Genomic DNA, 16616 nt, shown 5'->3' on the forward strand with positions numbered 1-16616 from the left:
TACAGGGATTTTCCCATGAGCTGACCTCGTGAATTTGAATGGGTGACTTGACAAAAGGCAGTGGAGAACGCGTGTTGGACGAAACGAAATTTCACCTCATTTTTTTTTTGTCTCTTCTCTCTGGATTCTACGTTGGATCATGCTTGCCATGTTCTGCACCGTGGTTTTTGATATTCTAATTTTACATCGATTTAGTTCTTATGTATTTTCTGTTTCATTTTCCTTTTCCTTTTCGGTTTTCTTATTTTTTTATTTTAGAGTAAATCGCTTCATAGCTTTTACACTTCTACTCTCCAACCGCGGCTCGAGAGACGCGTTGTTCGCGGGAGGGGGGTGGACCTTCCATTATTCTTCTTTATATTCTTCCCCCCCCTCGTCGTCGTCGTCGTCGTCGTCATCTTCCTCAGGAGCAATCTCTTCTCCTTCTTCGCCCTCAGCCACCTCCTCCAAGAGACCGTTCTCCTTGTCCAATTTTGCAGCAGCTTCGTTAAAGTCAATTTGCTTGCCTCTGGTACGTCTACCGCCAGTGATGATGTTACTTTCGTCAATTTCATTCAATTCATCGCCTTCTTCTTCGTCGTCGTCCTCTCCGTTCGCCTTGGAGTCATAGTACTCGTCATCTTCCTCCTCTTCGTCGTCGTCATCGTCGTCATCGTCGTTTTCATTGTCATCTTCTCCCTCATCTTTGGCACCTTCGTCTTCTTTTGGCTTCGACTCTGCTTCATCGTCGTCATAGGTTCTTCTCTTTTTCTTCTTTTTCTTTTCTGGCTCAGACTTGGCTGGCCCTTCAGGCTCCCTCTTCTTGGACCCGTTGGTGCTTTCAGATGCAGTTTCATCTTTTACTTCGTCCTCCTTGCTTTCCTCAACAGCTTCGCCTCCCTTGACATCCACCGGTTCCGCTTCTTGAGCTTTTCCAGCGGGAGCAACCTCGGCCTGTTGATCTTCCTTGACTTGCTTCACCTCGCGTTCGGACATTTTTCAATGAAAAGATTGCTTGTCGTGGTTTATGACTAGTAAGATATCTCCTCAATTGATTCAATTGAAAAAAAAAAAAATGAGTACACTTTGCTGAGCTACTCTGAGATCCCAATCACTCCAATTGACTTTAATTCCAACGGGGAAACTGTGGTTGTCCTTGTAATGGAAACAAATTAGCAACAAAAAAGATGGGGTGAGTTTTTTCGATTGCTCGGTGGATGAAAGTGGTGGAAATGCTGACGCGCAACCGCAACACCAAAATGCCCCTTTTCGTCTTTTTTTGTTTAGTGTTGGAGATGGAATTTTAGTTGGCGGCACTATCGCCAACGGCATCGGGAAAACTTCACCACCTTGACGAGGCAGAAAGACAACCACCAACAAGCAAATACACACACAGTCAGTACGAAACGATGGTATGTGAACACAGCTTTGCGAAAAACCCTCATGATGAATCACTACTAACTTGACTTTTTTCTCTCATTCTAGTCCATCAAGCTACCTTTTAACAAAAAGACAAGAATGTCGGACTTGATCAACTACCGTCTCAAGATATTGACGGTGGACAATAGGACGTACATCGGCTCGCTCCTATCGTTCGACAAACATCTCAACTTGGTGCTATCGGATACAGAAGAGACGAGAATCACGAAAAAAAGCTGGCTTGACATGAAAAAAAGAAGCGAAGCTAGCGATAACAAGTCTGCCGTGAGCGCCAATAATGGGTTGTTGTTGCCAGAGAATGGCCCCGCTGCCAACGAATCACAACCGAGTGTAACTAAGAGACATCTTGGTTTGATTATATTGAGAGGAGAAAAGATCATCAGCTTTTCTGTTGAGACTGCGCCGTTGACCGATGTCAAGACGCGGGTGGCTACGGGCAAGGGAACCAGTCGACCTTTGAAGCAGCCAGTGAGTCGATTAAAGAAGTTGGCATAATGGCCAATCAACAAGAGTGCTGGTTGCATTACTGGATTCGGGCCACGCAGTTCTCAACTCTACATGTCATCAAGGAAAAAAAAATACACTCAAAAATCTTATACATATATATTCAACAACAATTACTATTGTTTTTACCACGATTCTTCTCCTGGGGCGCAGGAGTTAAACTTATAGTTGGTCCGTTGCTAGCCGACTTCAACCCGCCCTGCTCGTTAGTGTCCAATTGATGCTTTGAAATCATCTCGTAGATATTCTTTAGCAACTGATGGAAACTCAAATCCACGTTATCGGAACTCAAAGCAGACGCCTCGGTAAACAACAAATTGTTATCCATGGCGAAATTTCTAGCTTCGTCAGTGGGCACAGCTCTCAAGTGGTCCAAATCGGACTTGTTGCCAACCAACTCTATCACAATATTGGCGTCGGCGTGCTCCTTCAACTCCTTCAACCAACGACTTACACTCTCATAGCTCTCCGTCTTGGCGATATCGTACACAATCAAAGCGCCCAATGCGCCCCGATAGTAAGCCGAGGTGATGGCTCTGTATCTTTCCTGTCCCGCGGTATCCCAAATCTGGGCCTTGACCCTCTTGCCGTCGATCTCCAAAGTCCGAGTAGCAAACTCGACCCCAATCGTCGATCTGCTTTCCAAATTGAACTCGTCCCTAGTGAAACGGGACAACAAGTTGGATTTACCGACTCCCGAATCGCCGATAAGGACAATCTTGTAAAGGTATTCGTAGTCGTACGAGTAGTCGTCCGTGTTATCTGACATTGTAAACCTGCTGCTGCTGCTGTTGTTGGTGGTGGTGGGGGAAAATATCGACGAAATTCAAACCAAGATGAGAACTATGTGTGTGTGTGTGGAATTCCTGAAGGATAACCAAATGGCTTCTGTTAGCGAACAGAAAAAAATATTAATATAGGACCAGACCTGGATGATCTCGATACAAAATTGGAAAGGGTGTTCTTTCTATATTATGTTTCACCTTGCGATGGCGGTGGGGCTAGCAAAGTAAAAGGGGGGGGGGTTGTTTCTGTTTTGCAAGTTGGAAGTAGAAGTTGCCCTAAGCTGTCCTGTGGTATGTTGTATTCTCCGGATGTGTTGTCGTCTTGTTATCGAATACAACCATCTTTTTTTTTCTCTTTTTCTGTTTCTTCCTGTTGTCGTTGTCTCGTGGGGCATTTGCTGCTGCGGTGGCCGTCGCCGCCCCACGGGGCGGGAGAGCGCGGGAAAATAGCACGAGGATAGGTCGATTGTCGTGGTGGAAATGCGAAAAATGGGGCGGTGTCGTCGTACAGCCTCGCCAATATCCATCTTTTTTCTTTCTTACTTTTCTCCACGCGTACAGCTCTAATAGAGACGCAAAAGTCATATTCATTACAAGTTTTAGTCTACAAATGTCTTGAATGCTAGTGCTGGTGTGTTGGCTTGTGTTTTTATTTGGCCACCTGTGACCTAATGTCGGAATCTCCTTTCAACAACCCCGATCTTTGCAAGCTCATTAGATCGACATGGCCGTCGTTTATAATTGAAATTTCAATCAACTCGTCCGCATTCATCTCGTACCCAGATATCTTTTGCGGGTAGTTCAGCTTGCGAATGTGCTGCTCCAAAAACGAGGTGATTTGAATCTCCTTGACCCCAACACGCTCAACAAATTCTTTCCTCACAGTGGCAATATTGTGGATAGTGTGCCTCCATTGGTTTGCTTCATTGAGTGCAAATTTGCTCGTTGATGCATCGAGCACTTGAAGCCGGTAGAGTATACCGACTCTTGTTTGGAAAAACGAAGTGAGTCGAATCAAGTACGAGGCCATGTACTTTAGTTCTCCCACATGTGGATAATAAAGCTCATCGCTGAATTTTTTCGTGCTTGGATACTCAATTTCGTAATTGTAAATGTCAAAATCATCATAGCTTGCAAATACGTCCATCATCAAGGGACTATCAAAGTCTCGAAGAAAGAAAAACTTCATTTGCGGACAAACGGCAAAGAATGCCTTTTTAAACGCCTTGTAGAACAAATACAAGACTTTTTCAATGGGACCTTGCACTTTCTTGCTGGCAATAAACTTGCCGGGAAACACCTTGACCCATTTCAGTATCATCTCATAAAGCAACTCTCGCTGCAAGTCCATATCGTGTAAATTGTCATTGATTCGAGGTATATATTTGTCAATTGCCTCATTGACGAATTTGTAAAGCTCGCGGTATTTTGTACCGAGAAATTGATGCGTAAGATATTCTCTTGAATTGGAAGTGGGCCTAGCGCTTTCAATCATTGGTAGTAAAATCTCTCCAAACCGGCGCAAAAAATGTCGCAACTCATGCAAAAAGGTAGGGTTGTATCCGGGCAAGTAGATTGATCTTGCGATATTGGTCATGAGCTTCAAATAGATGGGCACCAACACCGGCGGCTTCAACGCTGTTGCCAGCAGCTGCACGTTATAAGTCAACACTCCAAACAATCCGTCAACAAAGCATATCGTGGAGTTTAAAGAGCTCTCGGGATCGTAAACGGACATGAGACTCAATATGTAGGACACAGATCCAGCTGTATCGGGGTCATCGTTCTTGCTGAGCATGCTTCTTAGTCTCTTGACAACTTCCCCGTAGTATTTAATGGACTTGACAAACAATGCCTGTCTGACTTTGGCCAATTCGTTACCTCGTGCAATCAGGGCAACGTCGCCGTTACTGCTATAGTACTTGTAGGAGTCGCCAAAGCAATTGGTTATCAAGTAGTTGGTGTTCAAGTTCAACAAGCAGTTAAACATGAGCGCACTGGAATAGCCCAAGTATATAAAAGAATTGAGCCACAGAGTGTACAAGTCTCTGATTTGGGGCAACGAGGCAGTTCCGTCTCTAACCAAGGGAGCAATCGCCTTCATTCGTTTCATGTATTCAATCTGGTGGTTGATTGTTCTTCTCCGTTTGTGACTAAATGTCATTTTCATATGCAATACCCCGTGAATTTGAGGATTGCTCACAACCTTATATGGACTTTCGATGCCAGGAGAGCCTCCATGCATGCTATAGTCAGGATAAAGAAGCTCACTCTGGGCGTCAGTAGGTAAAATGTTGGAAAAATTCTTGAACACCACTAGGCTAGAGTTGCTTCGATTGAGTTTCAAGTTGTCCCTAGTGGTGGTGGAGATGAATTCGTCATCGGTTCTAGTTTTCACCATGGATGGAATCACGCTCGAGCTAACGGCTTTCTTGGTCAAGGTTAGTCGTTGCGGCAACGGCTCTTGCGCCTTGTTCAACATCGACGTTGATTGGCGTCTCGACCGCGGCTTGCTTACTTTCCCCGCACTGGTTCCGGTAACAGTCGTCAGAGTCGTCAGCACCTCTTCTTCGTCTTCATTCGAGTCACTAGAGTCTCCCTTTTGTCGCTGGTTTTGCAATTTCAAAAAGAGTTTCTGCTGCTTAGCTTCTCGGAGCTCTTTCAACTGTTCCTCGGTATAGTCGAGATACGAGCACTTCACTTTATGTTTCCTGCAGTTGATACACGAGGGTAAATCCTCCGAGCACTTGACGCGTCTTTTTTTGCACTTGGCACAACCCAACTTGGAGTTCTTGTGTTTCCGCCTCTTGATTTTTTCAGTCGAGACCAGCGGCGACAGAATAGCCGCCGGTGCAGCCTCTTGGGGATCTATTCGGTGGACCATGGATGAAGAAACCTCTTTGCTGCTCAGTTTCTCCCTTTTTCTAACCATGTCATTTAGGGATGAAATGGATGATGGTGAATTGTCAATACTCTTGGGGATGGTGGAATGGGAGTCGGGTCCGTCGCTTTGCAGAGTGCGACTATTGATGCTGCTAGGTAATATGGGGACGACTAAACTGTTGATATCGCCTTCAGTGAAATTACCGTAATTTACCAAGTTTACACTCGATGTGTAACTTAAAGCATTTATGTTGAAATTGTACTGTGTCTGCGTCCGTGACTGTGACTGTGACTGTGGTTGCGATAGTAATGATGATAACAAAGAGGCGGACCCAGGTGCGTGGTAGCTATTATGGTGGTTTTGATGGAGTAGTTGTTGTGGTTGTTGTTGTTGAGGGTAGTGATTGGTGTTAATAACATGGGCTGGGTAATTAAAATTGATAGTATCATTTGCATGATGCATCATGTTTTGGTAGTGAAGGTGGTGATGGTTGTGGGTCGTGTCTATTGGATAATTGGTCAAGCTGTCGCTGCTAGGGTCGAATGCCGTGCTGCTACCAACCACAATTCTGTTATCAACATCTGTAAAGGCAGCGTCTTTATGAGAATAACCAATATTGCTTCTGTCGAGAGATGTTGCAGCAGCAGCAGCAGCAGTTGTAGTTGCTGTCGTATCTGTCGCTCTTGTTGTTTTTGTTGTTGCGGGAGATGGTGGTAGCGGAGGTGGTAAAGCGTGATTGGCTAAACTTTTCATGTCTTGGTTGTGAGCTCCGCCAATTTGTTGATGGAGAGTAGAAGGGTCGTATGTGGCATGGTTTAAATGGCTGCTTGCATAGATAATCTTTATTTCATCATCTTCTGCACCAAAGTCATCATCGTGATGGGTTGTGGTTGTGTTTAGGGAAGTTGCAGCTACCCGTTGGTTCACATCGCTTTGTGAAGAAATTCTTCCCATGGTTTGCAAGTCAGTAGGCGATTGCTTATGTGCATCGTTGGACCCTGTGGACGTTGCTGCTGAATTATACTTGGAGTACAAATTGAAAATCTCGTCGTCTTGCTTGGCTCGAGCAAGCTGGCGGAGACTCAGATTGTGCAGCGGGTTTTGTGCCATGGTACCGGCGAACCTATCTTGAAGCATGTCCATGAAATCATCCAGCGGCAGCGAGGACAAGTAAGGCAACTCAGACGTTGAATCAAAGTCAAAGTCAAAATCAAAGTCAAATTCTAAAGGAAACCCCATTAACCGCGTTCTGTCTTGAAAACCAATGACGAAAACAATTGTTCCGTCTGCAAAAAATTGTATGTATATATATGTGTCCTGATGTGCACTGAATTGAGTGCCGCCCTCAGGGTATATCTATGTTTGAAAACAGAAAAATTCGATTCCGATAACGGCAGATTCCGTTAACAAGTATACTTATTCTTTTCTTTTTCCCAACTTCTTCTTGTTCCAGCCAAGTGTCAATTAAAAAATACGCGGACGTGTCAAAATTGAATCTGTGATAGCCTGTTTCTCTTTTTTTTTCCAATTGATAATGTATCAGCAGCCCTGTAAAACCAGTGGTGGTTCCCTGCTGTATGTTTGTATGGGTTGAAGGGTGTTGCAAAACTTGTCTCGCTTAAAAACAATCAAAAATTGGGGGATCACGTAAGCGCGAGATTCTCTTTTGAAACAAACAAAAAAAAAAAAAATTGGGGGGCAGGATAGGGAAGGGGAAGGGTGGACTTTTGGCAATATTGTTCAGACCTTGATGAGAAACGATTAATGCTCCCCAGCCGCAATTTTTTATCTAAATTGCACTCAGACAGGGAAACTCGTGGTGTTTCGGGGCTAGGGGTAATCAACAATATAGGGAAAAAAAAGTGTTACCTCGTGCTTTGTTCGTTAGTAAATGGAAAAAAAGAAAAAATATTTGGATTAATTTGCCTGTCTATATTTGTTTGCAAGTTCGTAAATCAACCAAACAATTGGAACGCAATAATAATCAACTAGCGTTGGTGATTCGGATTTCGATAAATCGGTAAGTTTCTTTCGCAACAACCTGTCAAAAACAAAAAAAAAAGTTCACGTCTCTTGGTCTTTGTTTGCGTCTCGAAACTGGCTCTGTTCCTGGATTCTCTTGTCCCGTTTTTTTCTTGGTATGAGATCTTTGGAATTGGACAAGAAACCTGGGGTATGTAATTGTATTTATATATGTCAATGTGGGAGTACCGTGAAAACAAACGATAACCATTTCTCCCCCATTGGTGACCTTTTCTTTTTTTTTCGATGTACGTCCACCACGGGAAGATGCTGAAAGGTTAAACAAAGCAATATCGTTAAAATGCCTTGTGGATTTCACACAAGCGCAAATTCTAGTGGGTTTAATTGAAGATAAAAAGATACATGTCAACACACAGCCCCTGCTGCAGCTGACGAGAGATTACCATTTCCATTGGCATTAACATCACCGTGGGTTGTTCTAAAGAGAAAGAGAGAGAAAGAGAAAAATGTCACGATGTGTTGTTGATTATAGGTACTGCAAAAAGCACATCGCTCACAACGCATCAGCTTTGGGACAAAAGTCACACTCCTATGTCGATACCAAAAAAAAAAGATGATGATGGTTCGCATTGTTTAAAGTGGGCTGGGGTGTGTCATCTGCTGAGGCTATTTGGGCATCAATTGGTTCTGACGAGAGTCAGTAAAGAGAGATAGAGATAGGGAGAGAAGTTTGATTTTTGTTTTGAGAAAAGGGTCGTTTGATGGAGATTGAGATCTTCGTCTTGAATTGTCAACGGTGCATGAGACCGCTAATGTTTTTGTCAAACTAATGGAGCTTGCAAAGAAAATGAGAAATGAGTCAACTGGACCACATTTGTCACAACTAGTAAAACTTCTAGACCTTCCAAAACTTCCAAAGCAGCCCTCAACAGCCCTCTTTTCTTTTTGTTTTCATTTTTCTTCTTCGAGGCGTAGTGACTCGAAGGAACTCAGGTCAAGCTGCTCGTAAGTTGATAGAAAAACACGAGCGTGTCACGCGTGGCTTGTACCAGCTGGGGCATGGTTTTTGGATGATCGTTGATGCTGGTGTTGTTGTTGTTGTTGATACAGCCTCACTTGTCAATAGATCTTTGCCATGTGGAGTGCGTTTTGTCGTTCTCTATGCAATTTACGAGAAAAAGTCACGTTTTAGTCACGTTCCCTCACATTGCTTCTTCCTCCCCTTTTTTTGCTCGCACTAAAATTAGCACGGAGTTGACAGCAGAAAGACGCTGGGGGGAGGGGGGGGAGGGGGTAGAAACAATAGCGAACGAATCTAAATTGCTGCGAAAAAGAAGTATCAGTGCATTGTTAAAGAAGTATCAGTGCATTAATAAAGCCACCTCCAAGGTGGAAAGCGAGCCCCTTTCCTCGATTGAGTGAAGCGACAGAACGCCGTGGGGTTTCACAAAAAAAGAAGTCTTCAAGTGCCAAGGTATCAGCATCTTGACATCTCAAGTATACTGTATTCGTTTCAGAGAAAAGGAGAGGTTCTCATCGACATACCTCTCCAAATCAGTCAGAACACAACTAACTTGATTTTTGACTTGACAGTGTGGCTCCAGCTAAAAGTCTAACCGTTTTTAGTCAATGGTCATTATTATGGGGTCAACACAAGCAACTTGTTTTTAGAATACGACCTGATTGCAAAATTTCGGTTTGCAATGAATTACACGTTGTGAAATGATAAACTAATGCATGTAGCATGTCTTTTCTCAATAACTATAGAAATTTATCTCCAAATAGAACTTTACTGCGCAACACCACTAAAAAAAAATCTGGCGATCTTTGATTGTTATATTGTCTGGCCGGGTCACCAAAAAAAACTGCTTCTAGCCGACTAAGAACCCTAGTTGGTGGCGCAAATGGGCTGTACTTTGAAAGTGCTGATGGTGAAGGTTCCTTAGACTAGCCCTATACTTTCAGCATTCTGGGAGCGGCGCAGGCGTGGATGACCCATTACCCATGTCCTTCGATAGCCGTCACTATCCCTCAGCCCTTTTTCTGCCAGCAGGTTAGCAGCAAGTGAAGAAGCAATTTCCCTGAGAGACCCTTCCGAAGCTTGCAAGAACAAAGTCCACCATATGCTCCGCATTTATCGGTGTTTTTTTTTTTGCTTTTTGCTTTCTTTTTTTGTTTTTTTTTTTTTTTTTTTGATAAGAACATGACATTTTCATTCTGTTTTTTGGCCCACGTCACCACAGCGCAACATCCTAATCAAAAGGAAGTTAATCTTCTATTCCGCTATCGAGCGTGGGTACATGCGCGGCGTTCTCAACAAGCGGGAAATTTTGAGGAGAGAATGCCGAGTCTCCTGGAGGGGAAAATGATAAACACAGCAAAGATATCTTGCTATAACGTGCAAGCAAGGAATTGATCTCCGTTGGAGCGAGCGGAGACTCAAATAGACTAGCCAGAATAAGTCTGATGGCAGAAACACGCAATTCCCAACGGCACAGCATACGCTATTGTTTTTGCTTGAAAAAAGAAGATAAGCTTGAAGAAACAGCCTCTGCTGGGGAAATACAATCAATGCAATTGTGGCCACAAGATAATGTCATCACCGATCACTTACTTTTCGACGTTAGAACGCCGCAATGAGGCAATGTTTATAGGCTGTAGCTTACACACACACCCCAGGTCAACCCGAACCAGCTTGACTCCAAAATTGGAGGAAGTTTATGCGCAATTCTGCCGAACTAACCATGTTGTGGTCAGAAAAAAAAATATACAAAAATAGGTTTTTTATTGTTCTCCCAGTCTTTGCAGGGTTTGGTTTTTTTTTTCTTCTAGAGCTAATAAGCCACGGGACAGTTCCAGCTGGGATAGGGTGGTTTACACACCTAACTGTCTCGTTCAATTCCCAGGGTTCGTAAATGGCAACGAGCATAATGCCGCTTTGTCACCCCCAAACTCAATCACCAACTTTTTATTTATTTTTTTTTTTTGACAAAAATTTTGCGACACCAGGCGAGCAAACGGGTCCACCGTGTAGATTCACTCTTGCGCCGCCAAAAAAAAAAACCAACCACCACAACGGGAAAAAGAGGTGATTTGAAATTCGACTTTGGGTTGGTTTTCTTTTGGAAAGGAAACAAGTTTGCACTGGTGTCATATAAACTATATCATAATTTTTGTTGTCATGATTTCATTCCAAAGTGAAAATTTGTGACATTAGGAACTTGCTAGCTAGCTCGGGCTAGGATGGAAAAAAAATTTACAAACGAACTAGCTTAATAAGCAGCTCATTAGGGGTTTCAACGACATGTTCTTTATTGGACTCGGACTCTCCAATGCCTCAGCATAGAAGAAAAGCAGAGAAGACAATGAATTGGGTATCAGAGAGAAAACAGGGTCGTACTGTTTTCACGAGCCGCCTAAGTGAAAAGCTCATTGCAACCAACAAGGGTCCGAAAAAAATACACATGCAACAATGATGAATAATTGGAAAGTCAAACCAGAGGGGAGAAAGGGCCAAGAGGGGTGAGTCTGGGGGGTTGATTCACGCGATGTTACTAGTGGAGGTGGCAAGCTGAACAGAGCCTAGGACACAAGTTTAAAAAAGTGCTCGTGGCATCATCATGCTCTGTTGAAATATTTTCAGCTTCTACAAGTAAGTTTAACATCTGCTCAGTTTAGGCTCAAGGCAGAGACAGGGACACCAAGGTTTCCAATGTTCACACTTGTTAGTGTTCCAATCCATCCGCTAGGTTTTGATGTTGGTTATTTTATCTGAAACCCATCCGCCTTGGCTCTAACGACAAATCTTGTTTCGACGGGGACTCTGTTTGATGTGGATTTTGATGTGCCTGAACATCGATGGTCGTAAAACACAAAAAGGGAATATAATTTTCTTGGCGATGATTTTTTGGTCCCTGGCAAACAAAAAACTGAGTTATTTATACGTGGACTAGTGGCTTGGAGTTGAGGCATTGAATCGTATAATGATAAGCCGGGTGTGATGAGGATCTTCGGTTTAGAAATATGGTAGGTTCATTTCAAGTACTCTAGATCACGACATCTGCCCCCCATTACCCCCGAAAATCAGATTCGAAAATTGATTGATGTTCACCTTTTTGCGGGAAAAAATATCAACCAAAGCACAAGCAAAGCCCGAACACTAGGCAACTGTTACCGAGTGAAACATCATCGAAATGCAAACCTGTTAAAAAGAAAAAAAATAACAAAACAAAAAATATAAAAGGTTAATTAGCAACAACAATCGATGTGCTGGTGATCGATTGTGTGTTTTAGTGTCGATCTTGCATTAAAACGAGCGGTTAGAGAACTAAAAATTAAAAAAAGTCCACCCTTGATCAGTATGAGAATACGTTCAACAAGCCAAACTCAACACACAAGAGACAATATCTTGCATTGAGCGTTTAAGCTCGGTCTTTACATGGGTTCAAAACGATAAACCGAACAAAAATATGGCAAGCTATTTTGTTTCTGCAGCGTGCATTTTTGGGTCACGTCGGAATTGTTGAAGGGTGAACTGCTGAAGAAGAGCAAGCTCAAGCTAGAGTGCACCGAAATGCTATTGATCACAGAGACATCCGGTAGTTGATTGTGACGCCGTGATTAGACCAAGAATCCAAAAAGCAAAGTGAAAAGAAAACACTCCAAAAGATGGCAATGTTTCCACCTAGCATGCAAGAAGCCCCCCGTGCGTTTGTTCTCCTCCCGAGCCGCGAAACGGAAAACAACAGCAACATATACATATACACATATACACATACGTGCCTGCATTTGCATCGTGGCGAAGCCTTTAATGTTACCGGAATTTCGACAGCGTTTGATGTACCGCAGTGGACTCCCTCGGAGCTTGATTAGGGCTACAATGCTTTTTTCATATAGTGGGGTGTCTTTGGAACGGCAATTGCCAAGATAGAAACCATCATCTGGTTTCAGCACGAAGGAGAAAAAAAACTTACAACTGAAGAAAGCATCAGGATTCTCGGACTTGTCACTACTCACCTTTCCGTTAATGCACACGCCACGCTCGCTGTTGTCCATTCGCAAAGTTCTCGCTGTCAACGTTTTCGCCGATGTCACTTGTTACTGCGTAGTCAGAGCTACTGCCGTTCCGCCCCATAAGGTAGTTCTTCCCCATTTTGAAATTGCTCGCACCGCCTATTCTTGAAAGTCGAGATCTCAACCGTCGATGAATTTGGTAACCTGAGTCCACTGCCCTAACCACCAGCCGTGAAAAGCATGGGGAGATTAAAGTCGAGCCAAACGCACCTCGCATCGAATCAGTCGATCAAGCAAAAAGAGTCACGCAGACGCCGGAAAAAAAAAAAAAAAAAAAAAAAAAACAAAAAAAAACAATATTCCGAGTACGACGCCTCGAGCCGGTAATATATGCACCTTCCACCTGGCACCTGGCACGGAGGGTGGCGTCGGTACCGTGCTCAAACCTCGTGGTTTTTTGATTGGGTGGAGAACCTGTCGCGCGGCGCACGAGATTGTTTGCTTTCAACTTTGCTCCATTGATGAATGTGTACGCACTGCAGTCAATCGACGTGAGCTCGTTTCAGCGTAGAGCTCATGTTGCAAAAAAAAATTAAGCAGTTGGCAATAGTCTTGCCGGTATTAATTTACAAGTTCTAAACATTAACATGAAAAGTTCTAGTCTATAACGATTTGCGATTACTCGTGAAACACGTTTGAGAAAGATGCCGGTCATATTCATGATGATGATTTGCTAAAGATGCTCGGAGCTGAACCTGGCATCTCGTCAACCTTGACTTTCCGCATCTCGCGCAACTTATTGAGTAGTCTGCGGATTTGCGCAAGTGACGTATGGCGATTTTTATGCGGAACCATGATTTCATCGGGTGGCCAGAAGTCTTCCTGGGGAACGGCACCATTGAATAGGTCCCTATAGGCGTTGATCAAGCATTGTTCAAAGTCGCTCGCGAAATGAGCGATAAACGTGTCACTTAAGCTGTACGTTTCCTTTGTAAGGCCGAGGCCCATGTTCCTATAGTGCAGCTTGATCATGGGGTCCTGAAACTCGTTCACTTTGTACCTGGTCCAATAGTCCTGTTGGTGCTTATTGTTGAACAAAAGTTGCAAATCAATCTTGTTATTTAGCTTGGCATTCAAATCTTGCAACGGTAGTGTCATTGGGAAATGCGGGTAATTGTAGAAATTAAAGTTGGTGGTCATAAATTCGTATATGGGGACTTCGCTCAAGGCCTGTGAGACAATCTCGACATTATCAAGGTCGTCAAGAAGATGCTGTAGTATCTGTTTCCTTTGGTGGAAAAAGGTAAAGACCCTGTTGCTGTAATTGTAAATGTCTCCCAAGTGCGGATCGGTAAAATTCGTCGAAACGGATTTGCTCGGTGCTATTGATGCAATGGGGTTCAAGTCCAATAGATGGAGGTTGAAAAACAAGCTTCTCGGGCACATCAGCTGAAGCATGCGCTCCAACGCTCGATATATACTGAGCAATACAGCTTCAATTTCATCAAATGGCGGCTGCTGATCTCTTCTGGAGAAATACGTTTTTGAAGGAACTATAAGCATCCACTGCCGGAACAAGTGGTACGTTGTCGCCATCTGCGCCGGATTGTCCAAAAGCTCCATAAACTTCACCAAGTTGGTGTACATGCGCCGCGTTGACTCATTCTGGAACAATTTTTCATATCGCAGCAAGCCATAGACAATTGCTCGAAGTTCTTGGATGCACGTTGGGTCATAGGGAGGACAGTACCACGCCATGTAAACGTGCTTCAAATAGACCAAGACAAAGTCGTTGGCGAGTTTCTTGTGGTTGGAAATCATGTCGTCTGCTAATTGGATGGTGCCCGATGAAAATGTAAAGCTCTGATCGACGCTCTCGCATTCGTACATCGATATCGTGTTTAAATACATGGACGCGGTGAACGCCATGTTCAAGCTGTGCATGTCCTTGTTGTTCAACAGGAGCCGCAAATTGTAAAGCGCAATCCCGTAGTATTTTACAAAGAGCCTCACAAGGTTTTCTCTAAACTCAATCACTTCGTCTTCTTCTTCGTCGGAGAAAATAGAAAAGTACTGGTATGCGTTGCGATATAGAAACGTGCATGACGATGCTAACAAGGTCGACAATAAAGCTGGGTTGGAAAGCTGGCTAGCGGACAACTCATTGCAGTTGGCCATCATCTTCAGCCGGAATTTCTTGTAGTGCAATTTCAAAAACAGAGTCACAGGGGGTAGTCGCTGATGTGCAGTGGGGTCTGTTGATGGTGGTGCGATGTAGCTATTTGCCATTGTAGAATCATTTTGATCCGCAGTCAAGGATCTAAACTTTGCTTCTACGGGATCTAAAGCTGGGTCCTCGAGAAAACTGTGGTCTGGGGAGGGCGCTATCCCGTTACTTCTATTTCCAATTGGCCCCGCCCTCGAGGTTGTAGACGCAAATAAAATTGTGGAAACCTTTTTGCTTGTTTGTAGAAGATAAGAAAGGGGGGACGTTTAGCGAATTGGATTTCCTTTTTATAATCTTTTTCCTTTACGCCAAACGGGTTCGTTGAGCTAAATATTTGGGGTCTTGGCGATCACTTAAAGTCAGATGGCCGTGGTTTAGGAAGGGCCGCCTTTAGAGAGATACCTGTGCATACGGGTGTCTATATATATACTTACATATGTAGAAGTTGAAAAATTAGATAGCAAGCTTTAGCAAGTGTGTGTGCTCTTTCTGGTTAATTCTTTTTTTTTTTATTTTTGCTTGTTTGACTGCCATCTCACGATATATTGAACGTTGGGCCCGGGTGCTCAATTGCATGATGCGAGTGGCTTGTGGCCAGATCGAAGAATCGTACCCTTACCGTGATAGCTGATAAAGTGTATGTGAAGTAATAGCCGACCGATTTCAGAGTGGCGCTCCCAGAGGCAACTAAACTCATGACAAGCGGCGTATTTTCTTCATTTGTGCATTCTTCCTCCCCCCTCTTCCAAAAATAGGTGATTTTTACCGATACAAATTCCTCAGCAAAGCGTCTTAAACAGTGATATTGTCAATGCCAGGTGCACTTCTTTTTTTTTGGCGGTGGCACCGAGCAGTGACAATCCATTGCAAGAATAAACCGCAAGTTGGGCTTCACAAAGAAACTCCACAAACAATTGGAAATAGACAGTCATAAATCACGAGGACAATAGCGCAGACTATAGACACTCAATTACGCTCCTGCTTTCTTCAATATAATAACAGTACTAAACAAGAAAGGACCAGGGCCTTAGATCAACCGCTGTCTAAAACTTTATAGTTAAAAAAAAAAAGCATCTACTGGTTAAACGATCTCGGGATTAATGTCTCACAGCTCGCTTAGGAACGGCCTAAGATCTGTACGCATCTCTTGTTTTTATTTTTTTTTATTTTCTTCTTCTTCACTTTTCCAGTCGAAAACGTCGTTGGTATTTTGCTTCGATGGATAGAAGTCTGAAGTTTGAAGGTACATGACATGCACGTCATGATATTAGCAAACAGCCAGCATGTAAAACCACATCAACACGAGAGCAGAGCAAAAAACAAATATATAATAGAATCATGCACAACCACACAAGCGCTACAAACCGCCCTTTCTGCTCTTGTTGACGGGGATCATGACATGGTGCTGTTTGGAATTCTGTCTCCTTTTTTTTGTTTTATTTATTTGTTTGTACTTTTTGCAATAGGATCAAACTACTAGCCACACTTCCATTAGCTAACCCCTCCCCCTTTTCCCTTGTCTCCACCTTCACCCCCACCTGACAGTTTCTTTTTTTTTTTTTTTAAGGGGTGAGGAATGCAAACAATTTCACACCTCTTGAAAACGCGGCTCTCAGCACAAATCAGCGCAAATCAACGCAGGTTAGTCCACGTCAGACGACGGACGAAAAACAGAAAAAAAAAGGATAATTGATCATGATCATGAGGTTCAGTCCAGTTGGAACATCACTCGTAAGCACAACCCCAACAAACTGACGTACTCTCCGGTTTTAAGAGCTCGGGGGATATATTTTTTTCTATT

The 16616-nt window shown here is 43.4% G+C and overlaps 5 protein-coding genes across 5 annotated transcripts; 1 reads left to right on the forward strand and 4 right to left on the reverse strand. All coding sequences in view use genetic code 12, as the record gives it.

Annotated features, from left to right (window-relative positions):
* Positions 1–345: 345 nt before the first annotated feature.
* On the reverse strand, positions 346–975 carry LODBEIA_P15810 (uncharacterized protein; the record flags this gene model as incomplete). The annotated part of the gene is made up of 1 exon (XM_066971485.1): positions 346–975. The coding sequence occupies one exon, from the start codon at positions 973–975 to the stop codon at positions 346–348; it is 630 nt and encodes a 209-aa protein (XP_066828519.1).
* A 413-nt stretch (positions 976–1388) lies between these two features.
* On the forward strand, positions 1389–1914 carry LODBEIA_P15820 (uncharacterized protein; the record flags this gene model as incomplete). Its single annotated transcript, XM_066971486.1, has 2 exons — positions 1389–1391; positions 1465–1914. 2 exons carry the CDS (start codon positions 1389–1391, stop codon positions 1912–1914), a joined length of 453 nt encoding a protein of 150 aa, XP_066828520.1.
* A 112-nt stretch (positions 1915–2026) lies between these two features.
* Positions 2027–2692, reverse strand: LODBEIA_P15830 (uncharacterized protein; the record flags this gene model as incomplete). Its single annotated transcript, XM_066971487.1, has 1 exon — positions 2027–2692. One exon carries the CDS (start codon positions 2690–2692, stop codon positions 2027–2029), a length of 666 nt encoding a protein of 221 aa, XP_066828521.1.
* Positions 2693–3357: 665 nt separating this feature from the next.
* Positions 3358–6831, reverse strand: LODBEIA_P15840 (uncharacterized protein; the record flags this gene model as incomplete). Its single annotated transcript, XM_066971488.1, has 1 exon — positions 3358–6831. The coding sequence occupies one exon, from the start codon at positions 6829–6831 to the stop codon at positions 3358–3360; it is 3474 nt and encodes a 1157-aa protein (XP_066828522.1).
* A 6474-nt stretch (positions 6832–13305) lies between these two features.
* Positions 13306–14877, reverse strand: LODBEIA_P15850 (uncharacterized protein; the record flags this gene model as incomplete). Its single annotated transcript, XM_066971489.1, has 1 exon — positions 13306–14877. One exon carries the CDS (start codon positions 14875–14877, stop codon positions 13306–13308), a length of 1572 nt encoding a protein of 523 aa, XP_066828523.1.
* Positions 14878–16616: the final 1739 nt, after the last annotated feature.

Source organism: Lodderomyces beijingensis, assembly GCF_963989305.1.
Source record: "Lodderomyces beijingensis strain CBS 14171 genome assembly, chromosome: 2".
Classification (NCBI taxonomy): Eukaryota; Fungi; Ascomycota; class Pichiomycetes; order Serinales; family Debaryomycetaceae; genus Lodderomyces; species Lodderomyces beijingensis.